Here is a 24,250-nt window from a genome sequence, read left to right on the forward strand (position 1 = left end):
ATGGTTGCTGATAATTGGTCTCTGTACTCCTATGTAGATATTCCATTAAAAATCAGCTGTGTCCAGCTACAATAGTCATTTACAACATTAACAATGTCTACACTGTATTTCTGATCAATGATGTTATTTTAATGGACAAAAATGTGTTTTTCTTTCAAAAACAAGGACATTTCTAAGATATCAATAAAGTGTAAACAGATCTGGATGGTTAAATCATTGAAATCATTATACTGGCCTCTAAAATCATTGACAGGTAAGACCACTGACTTTATGCCACCAGTAATTGTTGAAAAATAAATACATGTTCTTTTGAGAGAATATCTGATAAATAATTTCCATACGGGGAGGAATGTTCTTGCAAAGTTCCAATGAAACATCTAGAAAATTAATATCGGACATAAAAACCACACTCTGGGTAAGTTATGTTTGACATTTAGGGAATGTTCTCCTAACTCTAATGCCAAGACCTGCTAAACAGGTTCTCTGGAGGTTTTTGCTAACATACATAGAATGTTCCCATAACTAACAGAAAACTGGACACTCAAACATGGAGAACATCACAAAAACATTCTCTCTCCCTAGAATTGTTAGCTGGGGAGAAGTTGCCTATGATCTTACTGTTGATGTCAATAATATTGTTATCTGGGGAGAAGTTGCCTATGATCTTACTGTTGATGTCAATAATATTGTTATCTGGGGAGAAGTTGCCTATGATCTTACTGTTGATGTCAATAATATTGTTATCTGGGGAGAAGTTGCCTATGATCTTACTGTTGATGTCAATAATATTGTTATCTGGGGAGAAGTTGCCTATGATCTTACTGTTGATGTCAATAATATTGTTTATCTGGGGAGAAGTTGCCTATGATCTTACTGTTGATGTCTTATTGTTATCTGGGGAGAAGTTGCCTATGATCTTACTGTTGATGTCAATAATATTGTTATCTGGGGAGAAGTTGCCTATGATCTTACTGTTGATGTCAATAATATTGTTATCTGGGGAGAAGTTGCCTATGATCTTACTGTTGATGTCAATAATATTGTTATCTGGGGAGAAGTTGCCTATGATCTTACTGTTGATGTCAATAATATTGTTATCTGGGGAGAAGTTGCCTATGATCTTACTGTTGATGTCAATAATATTGTTATCTGGGGAGAAGTTGCCTATGATCTTACTGTTGATGTCAATAATATTGTTATCTGGGGAGAAGTTGCCTATGATCTTACTGTTGATGTCAATAATATTGTTATCTGGGGAGAAGTTGCCTATGATCTTACTGTTGATGTCAATAATATTGTTATCTGGGGAGAAGTTGCCTATGATCTTACTGTTGATGTCAATAATATTGTTATCTGGGGAGAAGTTGCCTATGATCTTACTGTTGATGTCAATAATATTGTTATCTGTTGGGAGAAGTTGCCTATGATCTTACTGTTGATGTCAATAATATTGTTATCTGGGGAGAAGTTGCCTATGATCTTACTGTTGATGTCAATAATATTGTTATCTGGGGAGAAGTTGCCTATGATCTTACTGTTGATGTCAATAATATTGTTATCTGGGGAGAAGTTGCCTATGATCTTACTGTTGATGTCAATAATATTGTTATCTGGGGAGAAGTTGCCTATGATCTTACTGTTGATGTCAATAATATTGTTATCTGGGGAGAAGTTGCCTATGATCTTACTGTTGATGTCAATAATATTGTTATCTGGGGAGAAGTTGCCTATGATCTTACTGTTGATGTCAATAATATTGTTATCTGGGGAGAAGTTGCCTATGATCTTACTGTTGATGTCAATAATATTGTTATCTGGGGAGAAGTTGCCTATGATCTTACTGTTGATGTCAATAATATTGTTATCTGGGGAGAAGTTGCCTATGATCTTACTGTTGATGTCAATAATATTGTTATCTGGGGAGAAGTTGCCTATGATCTTACTGTTGATGTCAATAATATTGTTATCTGGGGAGAAGTTGCCTATGATCTTACTGTTGATGTCAATAATATTGTTATCTGGGAGAAGTTGCCTATGATCTTACTGTTGATGTCAATAATATTGTTATCTGGGGAGAAGTTGCCTATGATCTTACTGTTGATGTCAATAATATTGTTATCTGGGGAGAAGTTGCCTATGATCTTACTGTTGTCAATAATATTGTTATCTGGGGAGAAGTTGCCTATGATCTTACTGTTGATGTCAATAATATTGTTATCTGGGGAGAAGTTGCCTATGATCTTACTGTTGATGTCAATAATATTGTTATCTGGGGAGAAGTTGCCTATGATCTTACTGTTGATGTCAATAATATTGTTATCTGGGGAGAAGTTGCCTATGATCTTACTGTTGATGTCAATAATATTGTTATCTGGGGAGAAGTTGCCTATGATCTTACTGTTGTCAATAATATTGTTATCTGGGGAGAAGTTGCCTATGATCTTACTGTTGTCAATAATATTGTTATCTGGGGAGAAGTTGCCTATGATCTTACTGTTGATGTCAATAATATTGTTATCTGGGGAGAAGTTGCCTATGATCTTACTGTTGATGTCAATAATATTGTTATCTGGGGAGAAGTTGCCTATGATCTTACTGTTGATGTCAATAATATTGTTATCTGGGGAGAAGTTGCCTATGATCTTACTGTTGATGTCAATAATATTGTTATCTGGGGAGAAGTTGCCTATGATCTTACTGTTGATGTCAATAATATTGTTATCTGGGGAGAAGTTGCCTATGATCTTACTGTTGATGTCAATAATATTGTTATCTGGGGAGAAGTTGCCTATGATCTTACTGTTGATGTCAATAATATTGTTATCTGGGGAGAAGTTGCCTATGATCTTACTGTTGATGTCAATAATATTGTTATCTGGGGAGAAGTTGCCTATGATCTTACTGTTGATGTCAATAATATTGTTATCTGGGGAGAAGTTGCCTATGATCTTACTGTTGATGTCAATAATATTGTTATCTGGGGAGAAGTTGCCTATGATCTTACTGTTGATGTCAATAATATTGTTATCTGGGGAGAAGTTGCCTATGATCTTACTGTTGATGTCAATAATATTGTTATCTGGGGAGAAGTTGCCTATGATCTTACTGTTGATGTCAATAATATTGTTATCTGGGGAGAAGTTGCCTATGATCTTACTGTTGATGTCAATAATATTGTTATCTGGGGAGAAGTTGCCTATGATCTTACTGTTGATGTCAATAATATTGTTATCTGGGGAGAAGTTGCCTATGATCTTACTGTTGATGTCAATAATATTGTTATCTGGGGAGAAGTTGCCTATGATCTTACTGTTGATGTCAATAATATTGTTATCTGGGGAGAAGTTGCCTATGATCTTACTGTTGATGTCAATAATATTGTTATCTGGGGAGAAGTTGCCTATGATCTTACTGTTGTCAATAATATTGTTATCTGGGGAGAAGTTGCCTATGATCTTACTGTTGATGTCAATAATATTGTTATCTGGGGAGAAGTTGCCTATGATCTTACTGTTGATGTCAATAATATTGTTATCTGGGGAGAAGTTGCCTATGATCTTACTGTTGATGTCAATAATATTGTTATCTGGGGAGAAGTTGCCTATGATCTTACTGTTGATGTCAATAATATTGTTATCTGGGGAGAAGTTGCCTATGATCTTACTGTTGATGTCAATAATATTGTTATCTGGGGAGAAGTTGCCTATGATCTTACTGTTGATGTCAATAATATTGTTATCTGGGGAGAAGTTGCCTATGATCTTACTGTTGATGTCAATAATATTGTTATCTGGGGAGAAGTTGCCTATGATCTTACTGTTGATGTCAATAATATTGTTATCTGGGGAGAAGTTGCCTATGATCTTACTGTTGATGTCAATAATATTGTTATCTGGGGAGAAGTTGCCTATGATCTTACTGTTGATGTCAATAATATTGTTATCTGGGGAGAAGTTGCCTATGATCTTACTGTTGATGTCAATAATATTGTTATCTGGGGAGAAGTTGCCTATGATCTTACTGTTGATGTCAATAATATTGTTATCTGGGGAGAAGTTGCCTATGATCTTACTGTTGATGTCAATAATATTGTTATCTGGGGAGAAGTTGCCTATGATCTTACTGTTGATGTCAATAATATTGTTATCTGGGGAGAAGTTGCCTATGATCTTACTGTTGATGTCAATAATATTGTTATCTGGGGAGAAGTTGCCTATGATCTTACTGTTGTCAATAATATTGTTATCTTTGCCTAATCTTACTGTTGTCAATAATATTGTTATCTGGGGAGAAGTTGCCTATGATCTTACTGTTGATGTCAATAATATTGTTATCTGGGGAGAAGTTGCCTATGATCTTACTGTTGATGTCAATAATATTGTTATCTGGGGAGAAGTTGCATGATCTTACTGTTGATGTCAATAATGTTATCTGGGGAGAAGTTGCCTATGATCTTACTGTTGATGTCAATAATATTGTTATCTGGGGAGAAGTTGCCTATGATCTTACTGTTGATGTCAATAATATTGTTATCTTTGCCTACTTACTGTTGTCATAATATTGTTATCTGGGGAGAAGTTGCCTATGATCTTACTGTTGATGTCAATAATATTGTTATCTGGGGAGAAGTTGCCTATGATCTTACTGTTGATGTCAATAATATTGTTATCTGGGGAGAAGTTGCCTATGATCTTACTGTTGATGTCAATAATATTGTTATCTGGGGAGAAGTTGCCTATGATCTTACTGTTGATGTCAATAATATTGTTATCTGGGGAGAAGTTGCCTATGATCTTACTGTTGATGTCAATAGTTATTTTGCCTATGATCTTACTTTGATCAATGTTATCTGGGGAGAAGGCCTGGCATCTTACTGTTGTCAATAATATTGTTATCTGGGGAGAAGTTGCTCTTATTTGATGTCAATAATATTGTTATCTGGGGAGAAGTTGCCTATGATCTTACTTTGTTTTTTATCTGGGGATGGCCTATGATCTTACTGTTGTCAATAATATTGTTCTGGGGAGAAGTTGCCTATGATCTTACTGTTGATGTCAATAATATTGTTATCTGGGGAGAAGTTGCTGATCTTACTGTTGATGTCAATAATATTGTTATCTGGGGAAAGTTGCCTATGATCTTACTGTTGTCAATAATATTGTTATCTGGGGAGAAGTTGCCTAATCTTACTGTTGATGTCAATAATATTGTTATCTGGGGAGAAGTGCATGATCTTACTGTAAATCATTGAAAAAGTTGCCCTTACTTTAGGAAAATCTGGGAGAAGTTGCCAATCTTACAAAAATACTGGGGAGACAATCTTACTGAAAAATTGTTATCTGGGGAGAAGTTGCCTATGATACTCAATAATATTGTTATCTAAATGCTCATGATCTTATGTTGAAGTCAATAAATTGTTATCTGGGGAAAGTTGCTGAAAGGTTTACTGTTGTCAATAATATTGTATGCAGATGCATAATAATCCTGTTCTAACATATCTCTATGTTTTAAACATTCGTTGTTCAAATTTTGTGCAAGACATGGTTGTGCATAGTTTTTACCATCTAGCAACATTGCTACACCAACCTCTACAGCAGCTTCTTTTCTAGTGTTTTCCCTTTGATCGGTCAAAGGCCTGTCTGAAACCATCTCCATTCAATCCCACAACAGATCATCATACTTATGGCCTGAAAAAAAGCACTCCCACTACAAGTCTGCTTCTAGGGAAACTTTATTTCAAAATATAGACCAAATGGTTCAAAAAACCCCTTTAGGAAAATCCCAAACAAAAACACAACAAAGAAAAAACCCACATATCAATGCTAAATGCTCATGATGTAATGGAAGTAATAAAGACAAACGTCCAAAGGTTTTGAAGTGCTATACAAAAGGCATATAAATTAAGACATTTTATAGTTTGAAAACACTTTCCAAGTATTGTGCTTATAGAACAGACTACAGTGCCACCTGAGGGACACTTATTACTACACCTGGACTGATATGTACTCCGCTGAGTCCAAATGTGAAGACAGAGGTTGCAAATGGCACAAAAACACCCAGCTCTCAACAAACCTTCCCTTAATATACTCAACACATTCCCTTAACATTCTGTAAACACTGAAGTCTGATTGTTGTCTAACAATGAGATGTATTAGTACCATTATCAATGGAAGATCTGCATTGTACATGAGACAGAATTAGTAGTACTGATGAAAACAAATTAACATCATTAGTCACTTATTGGGAGAACATGCAATCATTGTCTTTACAATATGTCTTATTATATAACCCATATCCTTTATTATGTCATGTTATAACACTCCTGACAAACATACCTCATGTCATAACGTCAGTAACGCTTTCCAAAACAACACTCAAGACTAGCAGATCAGTGGATCTCAGTACCACAGTGAACTAGGGGCCATATTGAAGACTTCCAAATTAAAATTAGGTTATTGAGGACCTTTAATTGGTTGATTGGTTAATTGATTGTTTGACACACTAAGGGATAGGCGGTGATGAGTACGTCCAGCAGTACAACCATGATGGAGTTTCAGACGCACAGAGGGTTTGATGGGTGAGGCACTCCTCTCTTCTCCCTCTCCTTTCACTCATCTCCCTTCATCTTCATCTGTGCCTGCATCTGGGTAATCATCTCCTGCATACGCCTCAGCTACAGAGAGAAGAGAAGGAAAGACAGAGGGAAATAGGGAAAGTTGAGTCAAATTAATATCAGAGAGAGAATACATCCACCTAGCTTTCTGAGAGCCTCTATGCAAAACCACCTTTTTTCCCAATAGAACCCATCTCCATCTAGTAGTTGTGGATAGAACTTCAAGTGAATCATTTGACTTCACACCAAACTGGGGTCAAATTGACTTATACTAATTCTCCCACTTAAGCATGTGACTGAATAAAAAATATGCATTGATATTTAAATTTACCATAAAGCAGGTTAGTGCTCTGTAAGTTGCAGACTGAAGGAATGCAAACAAACATAACACTTAGCTAAGCTGATCTGGTATCCCAAGCTGCTTGCTACAAGAATGCATCCACAGTTTGACCAGTGTTAAAAACGACACCAAACCTCTGAAAAAGACAGCCCAGGTTCGATAGACTGGTCTCCACTACTCAACTTCATCTCAAACTGGACAGAGTGAATGGAGTGCTTAAGGAAATGTGTGTGATATGTTAGATGCTGTAAAACTCATTTTGTGCTCATTGACTTGGCTAAAGCTGGAAATATCTAACATGATTTCTGATCGTGCCGCTCCAAATGTATCATTTGTTTATTTTTCAGTTATTTTATTCTATTACTTTTGTCTGACATTAATGTGGATTGTATTGTATTTGTTGACTGAATAACAAGAGCACTTTAAATAAAATAATTCACTAAGACATACAAGTACAAACACTTCATGGGTCTTCAGAATTCACCAAACAATGTTCTTATACGGGTCCTCAGATCTTCAAAATGTTTTACAGCTGCACCGTCAAGAGCATCCTGACCAGTTGCATCACTGCTTGGTATGGCAACTGCTCGGCCTCCGGACCGCAAGGCACTATAGAGGGTAGTGTGTACGGCCCAGTACATCACTGGGGCCAAACTTCCTGCCATCCAGGACCTCTATACTAGGCGGTGTCAGAGGAAGGCGCCAAGTCTAGGTCCAAGAGGCTTCTAAACAGCTTCTAGCCCCAAACCATAAGACTCCTGAACATCTAATCAAATGGCTACCCAGACTATTTGCGTTGCCTCTTGTCACCTATTCTACGCTGCTGCTACTCTCTGTTATTATCTATGTATAGTCACTTTAATAACTCTACCTACATGTACATATTACCTCAATGCCCCCACACATTGACTCTGTACCGGTACCCCCTGTATAAAGCCTCTCTATTGTTATTCTTATCTCTTACTTTTTTAGGTATTTTCTTAAAACTGCATTGTTGTTTATGGGCTTGTAAGTAAGCATTTCAATGTAAGGTCTACACCTATTGTATTCGGCACACGTGACAAATACAATTTTATTTCTAAATCATCTATTTCTGGTTGACTGAAAACTTCTGACTCTCTTCATAAAATAGTACCAGTAGTAACATCAGTCAAGGAACACAAACCTTCAAAACATATGGTGTACGAAACCAATCTGACCTCCCATAAGAACACAGCCATAGAATTAGGAATTAGAATAGTCATTTAATAGGATATTTATGGACACAGCCCCCACCAGCAGCCAAGCCAGTATAAACCCTGTATACAATACTCTTTACATCGCCTGACTAATTCCCACCATTTAACTGGGACAGGAAGTCAGATATGTCATGTCCTGTACAGACATGCATGTTTACTAACAGCTTTAATTGGACGTGCATGTTTACTAACAGCTTTAATTGGACGTGCATGTTTACTAACAGCTTTAATTGGACATGGATGTTTACTAACAGCTTTAATTGCACTCCACCATCTCTATACTTCGCAATGGCAAAACAAACAGCCCAATCAGAGGGAATTCGGAAGCATCGAGTCATTTGTTATTCTCTGACAGATCACTGGCTGCATGGTTTAGTATGGACAAAAGGGTAGAGGCAAACATCCTTGTCTCTCACGTTAACCCTGTATTAGCTACTCACCTCAGCCTCCTTCTGCAGGAGAATCTGGTCTTTGTCAACCACATCCTCTTCCACAGCTCTGTAGGGGAATAACAAGGAACATAACTGTAATAGCCTCAGCCTGTATATATATATATGTGTATATATATATATATCTATCTATCTATCTATCTATCTATCTATAGATATATATCTGCAGACTGACCTGCCAGCTCTCTTCAGTCTCTCTGAGCGAAAGTTCTCGTAGTGCAGGTCCTGCGTGACCTCCTGGAGGTCCTGCATGTGGGTGCTGAAAACACACACAACCATCACACGTCAGTATCACTATACGGCTAGTACGAACCCCCATTACACCCACTGGATTAGACTGCACCACTAGAGGAAGCAACAGATGGGCAGACTTGAAGTTCTCTATTCACCCACTAGGTGGCAGTATAGTAATACATAAAGGAAAAGCCGGGATAAGAGCATGCATAGATTCCTATTACTTTACATGTAGTATTAAAGGCTTCCTGTTCATACATTTGATTAATTGTTTTTTTAACAAAAGTTGCATTGCATTGTCATGGTGACTCACACAAGCATGGTGCGTAGTTTGAGGAAGTCGTTGTGCTCTGGGTTCTCCACCTCCACGACCCCCCAGGGGTAGAGACGACCTCGGATTTTCTTCCCTTTCACCTCAATCAGCTGGTTCGACCCAATCACAGCAAATGGAATGCTCGCCTGAGGGGGAGGAGTAAAGAGAGGGAGAGATGGATAGAAGGGTGAGGAAGACAAAGGGAGACAGAGAGGAATGTGAAAACAAAGGGATATAGAGAGAGGGATCAAGGAAGGAAATAATGACCAGATGGTTAAGGTTTGACATAACGCTGACCTACAGTATATCACAAAAGTGAGTACACCCCAAAAGTGAGTACACCCTGAAACTGTGCTGCAGCTCAGTTTCAGGGTCTTGGCAATCTTCTTATAGCCCAGGCCATCTTTATGTAGAGCAACAATTCTTTTTTTCAGATCCTCAGAGAGTTCTTTGCCATGAGATGCCATGTTGAACTTCCAGTGACCAGTCAGTATGAGGAGTGTGAGAGCGATGACACCAAATTTAACACACCTGCTACCCATTCACACCTGAGACCTTGTAACACTAACGAGTCACATGACACCGGGGAGGGAAAATGGCTGATTGGGCCCAATTTGGACATTTTCACTTAGGGGTGTACTCACTTTTGTTGCCAGCGGTTTAGACATTAATGGCTGTGTGTTGAGTTATTTTGAGGGGACAGCAAATTTACACTGTTGTACAAGCTGTACACTCACTACTTTACATTGTAGCAAAGTATGTGAGGGGTGTACTCACTTCTGTGATATACTGTATTATAATCAACACGTTTGATATTCTGATCATTCTAAAACTCATGCCCTGTGGTTTTAAGAGAGAAACTACATAAGAGTGGTTCTATTTGTTACTTCCTGTCCCTTCTGGTAGTGACGTTTCTCCTGGAGTCCTTTCTCTTAGTTGGTGTTAGTATTTCTGTGGCTACATCATCCCAAATGACACCCTATTACCTACATAGTGCAATACTTTTGACCAGATGGCAAAAATAGTACACTACATAGGGAATATGGTGCCATTTGCCTGTGTGTGTCGTACCTTTAGCACTCGTGTCTGCTCCTTGAACTCCTCATCCTCATCTGAGTCAGCGTCTGGCAGCTGGTAGATCCTGATGCCATGCTCTGCAATCTCATCCAGGATCTAACACAGAAACATACACACAGCGTCAAAAACACACCGTGACCTTTTGACCTTTCTCAGGCCAATCCTCCTCCTCTTCCCTAAGGAGGCAGATAAAGTTACCCCTAGGCACTGATCTAAGGTCAGTTTCACAATCTGTGCCTAAGGGCAACCTGTACCGGCCAGAGCCGCCCCCAACCAAGCAGGAATCCCACTCATCTGAACTAGGCAGTTGGTAATTTTCGATGTCACTGCTGTCTGTCAGGCCCCTGTTCCCTCTGTTCTCGCTCTCCTGTGTCACTGTTTCAGACATGGCCCAGCCTCCACGACAGGAGTAAGATTCTGGACATGCCATTTCCTTCTCCCTCTTAATACTTCTAGTTCTAGCCACTTGCCCCAGTCCTCAACACTATCTGGAGAATAAAACATCCCACTTGCCCTGGTCCTAGTTCACTTCCCTACACCTCTTCAGGGCGACACCAGGAGAGGGCTTTTGACTACACTACAGTCGGTCCACTACTGCACTGCTGAGAGCCAGAGAATACCTGGTGTGTTTTGTGCAGCCTCACAGGCCCAGGGACTTTAATTAACTACCCCTAGGGTGGAGACGGGGGAGAGAGAGGGTGTGTTTGTGAGAGATGCCAAACAGGCCCAGGGACTTTAATTAACTACCCCTAGGGTGGAGACGGGGGAGAGAGAGAGGGTGTGTTTGTGAGAGATGGCTAACAGGCCCAGGGACTTTAATTAACTACCCCTAGGGTGGAGACGAGAGAGAGAGGGTGTGTTTGTGAGAGATGGCTAACAGGCCAAGGGACTTTAACTACCCCTAGGGTGGAGACGGGGGAGAGAGAGGGTGTGTTTGTGAGAGATGCCTAACAGGCCCAGGGACTTTAATTAACTACCCCTAGGGTGGAGACGGGGGAGAGGGTGTGTTTGTGAGAGATGTCTAACAGGCCCAGGGACTTTAATTAACTACCCCTAGGGTGGAGACGGGGGAGAGAGAGGGTGTGTTTGTGAGAGATGCCTAACAGGCCCAGGGACTTTAATTAACTACCCCTAGGGTGGAGACGGGGGAGAGAGAAGGTGTGTTTGTGAGAGATGTCTAACAGGCCCAGGGACTTTAATTAACTACCCCTAGGGTGGAGACGGGGGAGAGAGAGGGTGTGTTTGTGAGAGATGCCTAACAGGCCCAGGGACTTTAATTAACTACCCTTTAATTAACTAGGGTGGAGACGGGGGAGAGAGAAGGTGTGTTTGTGAGAGATATCTAACAGGCCCAGGGACTTTAATTAACTACCCCTAGGGTGGAGACGGGGGAGAGAGAGGGTGTGTTTGTGAGAGATGTCTAACAGGCCCAGGGACTTTAACTACCCCTAGGGTGGAGACGGGGGAGAGAGAGGGTGTGTTTGTGAGAGATGTCTAACAGAGTCATAAGGAAAGTTCTTCCCCCTCCTTTGTTCAGCCTCCAGCAGTGAAGCAACAACAAAAAGGCCTTTCTTCACCAGTATCTAGAGGACAGGTGGAAATATTTATTTTATACATCAAAGGTGTATTTTTCTCTGTTTTCTCAAGAGCAAAATTCAATTAACAATGAGTGTTGCATAACTGAGCACAAAAATGTCAAGTGTTGTTTCCCTGACATTTTGGTGACTTTCATGTAATCTATAAAGTACAGTAGAGAGGGAAACAGGAACCCAGGATGTGAGAGCAGGCTTTTCCTACAGAGCAGGCCACTGTTCCAGCTCCTGTTATGGTTGTGGGTTGTTTTCTCAGAGAAGAGTGTGTGTTATAGGGTGTGTGTGGGGAGAGGAGGGTATTGTTAAGGACAACTGAAAACAAACAGACCTACTGGACCCAGAGGACAGCTGGACACAGAACAAGACCCGTTCCCCATCACACACGACCTGTGGATTCTTCCCACACAGAACAGAAACATCAGTATTGTGGGGTAGGAGTTCGGGAAACGTGCCACCGAGGGGAAAATAAACAGATATCACACAATGGCAGGGAAAAAAAGTAACAAACAACAAAACTGGTTACGTCAATCCAGTTTAAAATGCTGAAAACATGTGAAATATATTTCTGAATGTATCAGAGGTGGGAGGGATACAGAAGGAGCCTCCTACAAAGCCACAGCGACCAACAATACACTCAACAACCAACTGCCATAACAAAAGGTTTCATGTGAATCATCCAGTGATATCAGTGGGAGATTTATAGGAAAGCGGGGGTTGCATTTCAACTGAGGAATTGAACTAAAAACCAATCTCTCAACTGGTGTTTGGACCTGGTCCCCAACCTGCTAAGCCTAATAACTATTTACCTGGATTTACCTAACATCTATTTACAGCAGCCTGACTTAACCAACCACACCTGTAATCACAAGCTTCAAACCACAGCATGGTCTAAATTCGTCTAAATGACAAATAGAACACACAATGTTAGGCAAGTCAATTATATTGGTTATCCTATTTATTTAGATTTCTTTACTATACTCATTCATCACACTTTAAAGTCACTGAAAATAAGTACATTTCATAGGCTTGCATTTAAAGTGGATTTTAGCAGTCATCTAACAATACAAGTAATCCTGACTGAGATATTGGGCTTTTGTACAGGATACCAGGCCTCTTAGTTGCAACATCCGGCGCTGCTGTAACAGAGTATTGACATGCTCCTACACAATCCTCTCTCCTTACTGTCTAACGAGAAGGCTGATTACAGTCCTGTGTTGTAATTGGCAGAGAGAAGGTAGATATGGGGGCCATTTTGGTTTTTATGACCCACCAGTCTGCCTGCGTCTCTCGCTCTCTGTCTGCCTGCCTCCGTCCGTCCGTCTCTCTCTCTCTGCCTGCCTGCCTCCGTCCGTCTCTCTCTGCCTGCCTGCCTGCGTCCGTCCGTCCGTCCGTCTCTCTCTCTCTGCCTGCCTGCCTGCCTCCGTCCGTCCGTCTCTCTCTCTCTGCCTGCCTGCCTCCGTCCGTCCGTCTCTCTGCCTGCCTGCCTGCCTCCGTCCGTCCGTCCGTCTCTCGCTCTCTGCCTGCCTGCCTCCGTCCGTCCGTCCGTCTCTCGCTCTCTGCCTGCCTGCCTGCCTGCCTCCGTCCGTCTCTCGCTCTCTGACTGCCTGCCTGCCTCCGTCCGTCCGTCCGTCCGTCCGTCTCTCGCTCTCTGCCTGCAAGCCTCCGTCTGCCTGCCTGCCTGCCTGCCTCCGTCCGTCTCTCTCTCTCTGCCTGCCTGCCTCCGTCCGTCCCTCTGCCTGCCTGCCTGCCTCCGTCCGTCCGTCTCTCTCTCTCTGCCTGACTGCCTGCCTCTGTCCGTCCGTCTCTCTGCCTGCCTGCCTCCGTCCGTCCGTCTCTCTCTCTCTGCATGCCTGCCTGCCTGCCTCCGTCCGTCTCTCGCTCTCTGCCTGCCTGCCTCCGTCCGTCCGTCCGTCCGTCTCTCGCTCTCTGCCTGCCTGCCTGCCTGCCTGCCATGCCTGCCTGCCTCCCTCCCTCCCTCCCGTCTCTCTCTCTCAGCCTGCCTCCCTCCGTCTCTCTCTCTCTCTCACTCTGCCTGCCTGCCTCCCTCCGTCTCTCTCTCTCTCTCTCTCTCAGCCTGCCTCTGTCCGTCCGTCTCTCTCTCTCTCTCTCTCAGCCTGCCTCCCTCCGTCTCTCTCTCTCTCTCTGCCTGCCTGCCTCCCTCCGTCTCTCTCTCTCTCTCTGCCTGCCTCCCTCTCTCTCTGCCTGCCTCCCTCTCTCTCTGCCTGCCTCCCTCTCTCTCTGCCTGCCTCCCTCTCTCTCTGCCTGCCTCCCTCTCTCTCTGCCTGCCTCCCTCTCTCTCTGCCTGCCTGCCTCTCTCTCTGCCTGCCTGCCTCCCTCCGTCTCTCTCTCTCTCTGCCTGCCTCCCTCAGTCTCTCTCTCTCTCTCTCTGCCTCCCTCTGTCTCTCGCTCTCTCTCTGCCTGCCTCCCTCTGTCTCTCGCTCTCTCTCTGCCTGCCTCCCTCTCTCTGCCTGCCTGCCTCCCTCAGTCTCTCTCTCTCTCTCTGCCTCCCTCCGTCTCTCTCTCTCTCTCTGCCTCCCTCCGTCTCTCGCTCTCTCTCTGCCTGCCTCCCTCTGTCTCTCGCTCTCTCTCTGCCTGCCTCCCTCCGTCTCTCTCTCTCTGCCTCCCTCAGTCTCTCTCTCTCTCTCTGCCTCCCTCAGTCTCTCGCTCTCTCTCTGCCTGCCTCCCTCTGTCTCTCGCTCTCTCTCTGCCTGCCTCCCTCCGTCTCTCTCTCTCTCTGCCTGCCTCCCTCAGTCTCTCTCTCTCTCTGCCTCCCTCCGTCTCTCTCTCTCTCTCTGCCTCCCTCCGTGTCTCTCTTTGCCTCCCTCCATCTCTCTCTCTGCCTCCCTCCATCTCTCTCTGCCTCCCTCCGTCTCTCTCTCTCTCTGCCTGCCTCCCTCTCTCTCTCTGCCTGCCTCCCTCTCTCTCTCTCTCTCTGCCTGCCTCCCTCTCTCTCTCTCTCTCTGCCTGCCTCCGTCTCTCTCTCTCTCTCTCTCTCTGCCTGCCTCCCTCCGTCTCTCTCTCTCTCTCTCTCTCTCTCTGCCTGCCTGCCTCCCTCCCTCCGTCTCTCTCTCTCTCTGCCTCCTCTCCGTCTCTCTCTCTCTCTCTCTCTCTCTCCTGCCTCCCTCCGTCTCTCTCTCTCTCTCTGCCTGCCTCCCTCCGTCTCTCTCTCTCTGCCTGCCTCCTCCCTCTCTCTCTCTCTGCCTGCCTCCGTCTCTCTCTCTCTCTGCCTGCCTCCCTCCGTCTCTCTCTCTCTGCCTGCCTCCCTCCCTCTCTCTCTCTCTCTCTCTGCCTGCCTCCCTCCCTCCGTCTCTCTCTCTCTCTCTCTCTGCCTGCCTCCCTCCCTCCGTCTCTCTCTCTCTCTCTCTCTGCCTCCCTCCGTCTCTCGCTCTCTCTCTCTGCCTGACCGCCTCTCTCTGCCTCCCTCCGTCTCTCTCTCTGCCTCCCTCCGTCTCTCTCTCTCTCTCTCTCTGCCTGCCTGCCTCCCTCCGTCTCTCTCTCTCTCTCTCTCTCTGCCTGCCTCCCTCAGTCTCTCTCTCTCTCTCTCTCTGCCTGCCTCCCTCCGTCTCTCTCTCTCTGCCTGCCTCCTCCCTCTCTCTCTCTCTCTCTCTCTGCCTGCCTCCCTCCGTCTCTCTCTCTCTCTCTGCCTGCCTCCCTCCCTCCGTCTCTCTCTCTCTCTCTCTCTGCCTCACGTCTCTCTCTCTCTCTCTGCCTGCCTCCCTCCGTCTCTCTCTCTCTCTCTCTCTGCCTGCCTCCCTCCGTCTCTCTCTCTCTCTCTCTCTCTCTGCCTGCCTCCCTCCGTCTCTCTCTCTCTGCCTGCCTCCCTCCGTCTCTCTCTCTCTCTCTCTCTGCCTGCCTCCCTCCCTCCGTCTCTCTCTCTCTGCCTGCCTCCCTCCGTCTCTCTCTCTCTCTCTGCCTGCCTCCCTCCGTCTCTCTCTCTCTCTCTCTCTCTGCCTGCCTCCCTCCGTCTCTCTCTGCCTGCCTCCCTCCCTCTCTCTCTCTCTCTCTCTGCCTGCCTCCCTCCCTCCGTCTCTCTCTCTCTGCCTGCCTCCCTCCGTCTCTCTCTCTCTCTCTCTGCCTGCCTCCCTCCGTCTCTCTCTCTCTCTCTCTCTGCCTGCCTCCCTCCGTGTCTCTCTCTCTCTCTCTCTCTCTCTCTCTCTCTCTCTCTGCCTCCCTCCGTCTCTCTCTCTCTCTCTCTGCCTGCCTCCGTCTCTCTCTCTCTCTCTCTGCCTGCCTCCCTCCGTCTCTCTCTCTCTCTCTGCTGCCTGCCTCCCTCCGTCTCTCTCTCTGCCTCCTCTCTCTCCTGCCTCCCTCCATCTCTCTCTCTCTGCCTGCCTCCCTCCGCCTCTCTCTCTGCCTGCCTCCTCTCTCTCTCCTCTCTCTCTCTCTCTGCCTGCCTCCTCCCTCCGTCTCTCTCTCTCTCTCTCTCTGCCTGCCTCCCTCCTCTCTCTCTCTCCTGCCTCCCTCCGTCTCTCTCTCTCTCTCTCTCTCTGCCTGCCTCCCTCCCTCCGTCTCTCTCTCTGCCTGCCTCCCTCCGTCTCTCTCTCTGCCTGCCTCCCTCCGTCTCTCTCTCTCTGCCTGCCTCCCTCCGTCTCTCTCTCTCTCTGCCTGCCTCCCTCCCTCCGTCTCTCTCTCTCTGCCTGCCTCCCTCCGTCTCTCTGCCTGCCTCCTCCTCAGTCTCTCTCTCTCTCTCCTCTCCCTCCGCCTCTCTCTCTCTGCCTCCGCCTCCCTCTCTCTCTCTCTCTCCTGCCTCCCTCCGTCTCTCTCTCTCTCTCTCTCTGCCTGCCTCCGTCTCTCTCGCTCTCTCTCTCTGCCTGCCTGCCTGCCTCCCTCCGTCTCTCTCTCTCTCTCTGCCTGACCGCCTCCCTCCGTCTCTCTCTCTGCCTGCCTCTCTCTCTCTCTCTCTCTCTCTCTCTGCCTGCCTCCCTCCGTCTCTCTCTCTCTCTCTGCCTGCCTCCCTCCGTCTCTCTCTCTCTCTGCCTGCCTCCCTCCGTCTCTCTCTCTCTCTCTCTCTGCCTGCCTCCGTCTCTCTCTCTCTCTCTCTCTGCCTGCCTCCCTCCGTCTCTCTCTCTCTGCCTGCCTCCCTCCGTCTCTCTCTCTCTCTGCCTGCCTCCCTCCGTCTCTCTCTCTCTCTCTGCCTGCCTCCCTCCGTCTCTCTCTCTCTCTCTCTGCCTCCCTCCCTCCGTCTCTCTCTCTCTCTGCCTGCCTCCCTCCGTCTCTCTCTCTGCCTGCCTCCCTCCGTCTCTCTCTCTCTCTGCCTGCCTCCCTCCCTCCGTCTCTCTCTCTCTCTCTCTCTCTGCCTGCCTCCCTCCGTCTCTCTCTCTGCCTGCCTCCCTCCGTCTCTCTCTCTGCCTGCCTCCCTCCGTCTCTCTCTCTCTCTCTCTGCCTGCCTCCCTCTCTCTCTCTCTCTCTGCCTGCCTGCCTCCCTCCCTCCGTCTCTCTCTCTGCCTGCCTCCGTCTCTCTCTCTGCCTGCCTCCGTCTCTCTCTCTCTCTCTGCCTGCCTGCCTGCCTCCCTCCGTCTCTCTCTCTCTGCCTGCCTCCCTCCCTCCGTCTCTCTCCTGCCTGCCTCCCTCCGTCTCCCTCTCTCTCTGCCTGCCTCCCTCCCTCCGTCTCTCTCTCTCTGCCTGCCTCCCTCCCTCCGTCTCTCTCTCTCTCTCTGCCTGCCTCCCTCCGTCTCTCTCTCTCTCTCTGCCTGCCTCCCTCCCTCCGTCTCTCTCTCTCTCTGCCTGCCTCCCTCCCTCCGTCTCTCTCTCTCTCTGCCTGCCTGCCTCCCTCCCCCCCGTCTCTCTCTCTCTGCCTGCCTCCCTCCCTCCGTCTCTCTCTGCCTGCCTCCTCCCTCCCTCCGTCTCTCTCTGCCTGCCTCCCTCCCTCCCTCCGTCTCTCTCTCTCTCTGCCTGCCTGCCTCCCTCCGTCTCCGTCTCTCTCTGCCTGCCTCCCTCCCTCCGTCTCTCTCTCTCTCTGCCTGCCTCCCTCCCTCCGTCTCTCTCTCTCTGCCTGCCTCCCTCCCTCCGTCTCTCTCTCTCTCTGCCTGCCTCCCTCCCTCCGTCTCTCTCTCTCTCTGCCTGCCTCCCTCCCTCCGTCTCTCTCTCTCTCTGCCTGCCTCCCTCCCTCCGTCTCTCTCTCTCTCTGCCTGCCTCCCTCCCTCCGTCTCTCTCTCTCTCTGCCTGCCTCCCTCCCTCCGTCTCTCTCTCTGCCTCCCTCCGTCTCTCTGTCTCTCTCTCTCTTTGCCTGCCTCCCTCCCTCCGTCTCTCTCTCTCTCTCTCTCTGCCTGCCTCCGTCTCTCTCTCTCTCTCTCCTCCCTCCCTCCTCTCTCTCTCTCTGCTCCTCTCTCTCTCTCTCTCTCTCTCCCTCTCTCTCTCTCTCTCTCTCTCTCTCTCTGCCTGCCTCCCTCTCTCTCTCTCTCTCTCTCTCTGCCTGCCTCCCTCCGTCTCTCTCTCTCTCCTGCCTCCTCCCTCCCTCCGTCTCTCTCTCTGCCTCCCTCCCTCCGTCTCTCTCTCTCTGCCTCCCTCCCTCCGTCTCTCTCTCTCTCTGCCTCCCTCCCTCCCTCCCTCTCTCTCTGCCTCCCTCCCTCCGTCTCTCTCTCTCTCTCTGCCTCCCTCCCTCCCTCTCTCTCTGCCTCCCTCCCTCCGTCTCGCTCTCTCTGCCTCCCTCCGTCTCTCTGCCTCCCCCCTCCGTCTCTCTCTCTCTCTGCCTCCCCCGTCTCTCTCTCCGCCTCCTCCCTCTCTCTCTCTCTCTCTGCCTGCCTCCCTCCGTCTCTCCCTCTCTGCCTGCCTCCCTCCGTCTCTCTCTCTCTCTGCCTCCTCCCTCCGTCTCTCCCTCTCTCTGCCTGCCTCCCTCCCTCCGTCTCTCTCTCTCTCTGCCTCCGTCTCTCTCTCTGCCTCCCTCCGTCTCTCTCTCTCTCCCTCCCTCCCTCCGTCTCTCTCTCTCTCTCTCTGCCTGCCTGCCTCCCTCTCTCTCTCCCTCCCTCCCTCCGTCTCTCTCTCTCTCTCCCTCCGTCTCTCTCTCTCTCTGCCTGCCTCCCTCCCGTCTCTCGCTCTCTCTCTGCCTGCCTGCCTCCCTCCGTCTCTCTCTCTCTCTCTCTGCCTGCCTCCCTCCGTCCGTCTCTCTCTCTCTCTCTCTGCCTGCCTCCCTCCGTCCGTCTCTCTCTCTCTCTCTCTGCCTGCCTCCCTCCCTCCGTCTCTCTCTCTCTCTGCCTCCCTCAGTCTCTCGCTCTCTCTCTGCCTGCCTCCCTCTGTCTCTCGCTCTCTCTCTGCCTGCCTCCCTCCGTCTCTCTCTCTCTCTGCCTGCCTCCCTCAGTCTCGCTCTCTCTGCCTCCCTCTCTCTCTCTCTCTCTGCCTCCTCCGTCTCTCTCTCTCTCTCTCTGCCTCCCTCCGTGTCTCTCTCTGCCTCCCTCCCTCTCTGCCTCCCTCCATCTCTCTCTCTGCCTCCCTCCGTCTCTCTCTCTCTCTCTGCCTGCCTCCGTCTCTCTCTCTCTCTCTGCCTGCCTCCGTCTCTCTCTCTCTCTCTGCCTGCCTGCCTCCGTCTCTCTCTCTCTCTCTCTCTCTCTGCCTGCCTGCCTCCCTCCGTCTCTCTCTCTCTCTCTCTCTCTGCCTGCCTCCCTCCGTCTCTCTCTCTCTCTGCCTGCCTGCCTCCCTCAGTCTCTCTCTCTGCCTGCCTCCGTCTCTCTCTCTCTCTCTCTGCCTGCCTCCCTCCGTCTCTCTCTCTCTGCCTGCCTCCCTCCCTCTCTCTCTCTCTCTGCCTGCCTCCCTCCCTCCGTCTCTCTCTCTCTCTCTCTGCCTGCCTCCCTCCCTCCGTCTCTCTCTCTCTCTCTGCCTCCCTCCCTCCGCTCTCTCTCTCCTGACCGCCTGCCTCCCTCCGCCTCTCTGCCTCCCTCCGTCTCTCTCTCTCTCTGCCTCTGCCTGCCTCCCTCCGTCTCTCTCTCTCTCTCTCTCTCTGCCTGCCTCCCTCAGTCTCTCTCTCTCTCTCTCTCTGCCTGCCTCCCTCCGTCTCTCTCTCTCTGCCTGCCTCCCTCCCTCTCTCTCTCTCTCTCTCTCTGCCTGCCTCCCTCCCTCCGTCTCTCTCTCTCTCTCTGCCTGCCTCCCTCCCTCCCTCCCTCCTCTCTCTCTCTCTGCCTGCCTCCCTCCCTCCCTCCGTCTCTCTCTCTCTCTCTCTCTCTGCCTGCCTCCCTCCCTCTCTCTCCTCTCTCTCTCTCCCTCCCTCCGTCTCTCTCTCTGCCTGCCTCCCTCCCTCCCTCCGTCTCTCTCTCTCTCTGCCTGCCTCCCTCCCTCCCTCCGTCTCTCTCTCTCTGCCTGCCTCCCTCCCTCCGTCTCTCTCTCTCTGCCTGCCTCCCCGTCTCTCTCTGCCTGCCTCCCTCCCTCTCTCTCTCTCTCTCTCTGCCTGCCTCCCTCCCTCCGTCTCTCTCTCTGCCTGCCTCCCTCCGTCTCCTCTCTCTCTCTGCCTGCCTCCCTCCGTCTCTCTCTCTCTCTCTCTCTGCCTGCCTCCCTCCGTGTCTCTCTCTCTCTCTCTCTCTCTCTCTCTCTGCCTGCCTCCGTCTCTCTCTCTCTCTCTCTCTCTCTGCCTGCCTCCCTCCCTCCGTCTCTCTCTCTCTCCTCCCTCCTCCCTCCCTCCCTCCTCTCTCTCTCTGCCTGCCTCCCTCTCTCTCTCTCTCTCTCTGCCTGCCTCCCTCCCTCCGTCTCTCTCTGCCTGCCTCCCTCCTCTCTCTCTCTGCCTGCCTCCCTCCGTCTCTCTCTCTCTCTGCCTCCCTCCCTCTCTCTCTCTCTCTCTGCCTGCCTCCCTCCCTCCCTCCGTCTCTCTCTCTCTGCCTGCCTCCCTCCGTCTCTCTCTCTCTCTCTCTGCCTGCCTCCCTCCGTCTCTCTCTCTCTCTCTCTCTCTCTGCCTGCCTCCCTCCGTCTCTCTCTCTCTCTCTCTCTCTCTCTCTCTCTGCCTCCCTCCGTCTCTCTCTCTCTCTCTCTCTGCCTGCCTCCGTCTCTCTCTCTCTCTCTCTGCCTGCCTCCCTCCGTCTCTCTCTCTCTCTCTCTGCCTGCCTGCCTCCCTCCGTCTCTCTCTCTCTCTGCCTGCCTCTCTCTGCCTGCCTCCCTCCATCTCTCTCTCTCTGCCTGCCTCCCTCCATCTCTCTCTCCCTCTGCCTGCCTGCCTCTCTCTCTCTCTCTCTCTCTCTCTCTCTCTCCTCTCTCTCTCTCTCTCTCTCTCTCTCCTCTCTCCCTCCCTCTCTCTCTCTCTCTCTCTCTCTCTCCTCTCTCTCTCTCTCTCTGCCTGCCTCCGTCTCTCTCTCTCTCTGCCTGCCTCCCTCCCTCCGTCTCTCTCTCTCTCTCTCTCTCTCTCTGCCTGCCTCCCTCCCTCCTTCTCTCTCTGCCTGCCTCCCTCCGTCTCTCTCTCTCTCTCTCTCTCTGCCTGCCTCCCTCCCTCCGTCTCTCTCTCTGCCTGCCTCCCTCCGTCTCTCTCTCTCTGCCTGCCTCCCTCCGTCTCTCTCTCTCTCTGCCTGCCTCCCTCCGTCTCTCTCTCTCTGCCTGCCTCCCTCCCTCCGTCTCTCTCTCTCTGCCTGCCTCCCTCCGTCTCTCTCTCTCTCTGCCTGACCGCCTCCCTCCGTCTCTCTCTCTCTCTGCCTGACCGCCTCCCTCAGTCTCTCTCTCTCTCTGCCTGCCTCCCTCCGTCTCTCTCTCTCTCTGCCTGACCGCCTCCCTCCATCTCTCTCTCTCTCTCTGCCTCCCTCCGTCTCTCTCTCTCTCTCTCTGCCTGCCTCCGTCTCTCTCGCTCTCTCTCTCTGCCTGCCTGCCTGCCTCCCTCCGTCTCTCTCTCTCTCTCTGCCTGACCGCCTCCCTCCGTCTCTCTCTCTCTCTGCATGCCTCTCTCTCTCTCTCTCTCTCTGCCTGCCTCCCTCCGTCTCTCTCTCTCTCTGCCTCCTCCCTCCGTCCGTCTCTCTCTCTCTGCCTCCGCCTCCCTCCGTCTCTCTCTCTCTCTCTCTGCATGCCTCCGTCTCTCTCTCTCTCTCTCCTGCCTCCCCCGTCCTCTCTCTCTCCTCTGCCTGCCTCCCTCCGTCTCTCTCTCTCTCTGCCTCCTCCCTCCGTCTCTCTCTCTCTCTCTGCCTGCCTCCCTCCGTGTCTCTCTCTCTCTCTCTCTCTCTCTCTCTCCTCCCTCCGTCTCTCTCTCTCTCTCTGCCTGCCTCCGTCTCTCTCTCTCTCTCTGCTGCCTCCCCCGTCTCTCTCTCTCTCTGCCTCCCCCCGGCCGTCTCTCTCTGCCTGCCTCCCCCCTCCCTCCGTCTCTCTCTCTCTGCCTGCCTCCCTCCGTCTCTCTCTCTCTCTCTCTGCCTGCCTCCCTCCGTCCCTCCGTCTCTCTCTCTGCTGCCTCCTCCGTCTCTCTCTGCCTGCCTCCCCTCCCTCTCTCTCTCTGCCTGCCTCCTCCCTCTCTCTCTCTCTCTGCCTCCTCCCTCCGTCTCTCTCTCTCTCTCTCTGCCTGCCTCCCTCCGTCTCTCTCTCTCTCTCTCTGCCTGCCTCCCTCCCGGTCTCTCTCTCTCTCTCTCTCTCTCTCTGCCTCCCTCTCCGTCTCTCTCTCTCTGCCTGCCTCCGTCTCTCTCTCTCTCTCTCTGCCTGCCTCCCTCCGTCTCTGTCTTTCTCTCTGCCTGCCTGCCTCCCTCCGTCTCTCTCTCTGCCTGCCTATGCCTGCCTCCCTCCATCTCTCTCTCCCTCTGCCTGCCTCTCTCTCTCTCTGCCTCGCTCTCTCTCTCTCTGTCTCCTCTGAGTCTCTCTCTCTCTCTCTCTCTCTCTCTCTCTGGAGCCTCTCTCTCTCTGCTCTCTCTCTCTCCGTTGCTCTCTCTTCTCTCCAGGTCTCTCTGGGTATTCTGGCCTGACAGTCTCTCTATGATAAGTTTAAACTCTAATTGTCCCAAATGCCTGCCTCCCTCCCTACCTTCTAGCCTGCCCTCCGTCTACTTTTTGACTGGGCCATAGGATATCTCTCTGCCTGCCTCCCTCCGTCTCTCTCTCTCTCTATCCCTCCGTCTCTCTCTCTCTCTGCCTGCCTCCCCGATAACCCTGGTTCTCTCTCTCTTAGAAAATGAAACATTGAGTCCAACTGCCTGCCTCCCACCATCCCTCATCTTTCTGTCCCAAATGGCCTCCCTTCTCTCATAAACCTGACCGCCTCAAAGTCTCTCCCAGATATAAAAACCTCCCACCGGAGTCTGACTATTATAGCCACCCTCCAATCTCTCTCAGCCTCCCTCCGTCACTCTCTAGACTGCCTGCCTCCACCACTCGCTCTCAGTCTAGCCTGCCTGCCTGCCTCAGACTCTCTAATCTGTTTGCCTGACCGCCTAACAAACTCTACAAATCATGCATGCCAACTGTCTCTCTCTCTCTCTCTGCCTGCCTCCCTCCGTCCTCTCTCTCTCTCTGCCTGACCGCAGGACTCTCTGACTCTGCCCTGACTGCCCACAAACTCTCTCTCTCTCTCTGCATGCCTCCGTCTCTCTCTGGGCCTCCCTCCGTCTCTCTCTCTCATCTGCCTGCAGACCACCGTCTCTCTCTCTCTCTGCCTGCCTCCCAGACCGTCTAATCTCTCTGCCTGCCTCCCTCCGTCCGTCTCTCTCCTCTCTCTCTGCCTCCTCTCCCTCCGTGGGCTCTCTTTGCCTGCCCATCCAACTAGTCCTGCCTCCCTCCGTCAATGCTTGGAAGTGAAACTGCCTGCCTCCCTCCCTCCGTCTCTCTCTCTCTCTCTATGAAATCAACAAATCCGTCTCTCTGCCAAATGGCATCATTAAACTCTTATCAACCCAGGGTCTCTCTCTCTGGCCTCCCTCCGCTCTCTCCCTGCCTCCTCCGTCTCTCTCTGTAACTCTACCTGACTCCAGCCTCTCTCTCTGCCTGCCTGCCTGCCTCCCTCCCTCCGTCTCTCTGCCTGCCTCCGGAACCTGCCTCCGTCTCTCTGCTCTCTGGAAGTGCCTGCCTGCCTCCTCCCTCTCTCTCTCTCTCTCTGCCTGCCTCCCTCCCTCCGTCTCTCTCTCTCTGCCTGCCTCCCTCCGTCTCCCTCTCTCTCTGCCTGCCTCCCTCCCTCCCTCCGTCTCTCTCTCTCTCTGCCTGCCTCCCTCCCTCCCTCCGTCTCTCTCTGCCTGCCTCCCTCCCTCCGTCTCTCTCTCTCTCTGCCTGCCTCCCTCCCTCCGTCTCTCTCTCTCTCCTCAAAATGCCTCCGTCTCTCTCTCAAAATGTCCCTTTGTCTCTCTTAAGCTCCTGCCTGCCTCCCTCCGTCTCTCTCAGGCCTGCCTCCCTCCGTCTCTCTCTCTCTGCCTGCCTCCCTCCGTCCGTCTCTCTCTCTCTCTGCCTCCTTCCCTCCGTCTCTCTCTCTCTTTTCCTGCCTCCCTCCGTCTCTCTCTCTGCCTGAACCCTCCGTGATCTCTCTCTCTCT

At 50.0% G+C, this 24,250-nt stretch overlaps 1 protein-coding gene across 2 annotated transcripts in view; it reads right to left on the reverse strand.

Annotated features, from left to right (window-relative positions):
- Positions 1-5,933: 5,933 nt before the first annotated feature.
- Positions 5,934-24,250, reverse strand: part of zgc:63587 (uncharacterized protein LOC393431 homolog) — a 49,036-nt gene continuing 30,719 nt past the window's right edge. For both annotated transcript variants that reach the window (XM_064937002.1, XM_064937003.1), the window contains 5 exons: positions 10,259-10,360; positions 9,188-9,333; positions 8,816-8,899; positions 8,632-8,689; positions 5,934-6,673 (listed from right to left, as the gene is read on the reverse strand). In XM_064937002.1, the coding sequence (XP_064793074.1) occupies positions 6,608-6,673; positions 8,632-8,689; positions 8,816-8,899; positions 9,188-9,333; positions 10,259-10,360 (456 nt within the window). In that variant the 3' untranslated portion in view covers positions 5,934-6,607. The remainder of the gene's footprint in view (positions 6,674-8,631; positions 8,690-8,815; positions 8,900-9,187; positions 9,334-10,258; positions 10,361-24,250) is intronic.

The sequence above is a fragment of the Oncorhynchus masou genome, chromosome 25 (genome assembly GCF_036934945.1).
Source record: "Oncorhynchus masou masou isolate Uvic2021 chromosome 25, UVic_Omas_1.1, whole genome shotgun sequence".
Classification (NCBI taxonomy): domain Eukaryota; kingdom Metazoa; phylum Chordata; class Actinopteri; order Salmoniformes; family Salmonidae; genus Oncorhynchus; species Oncorhynchus masou.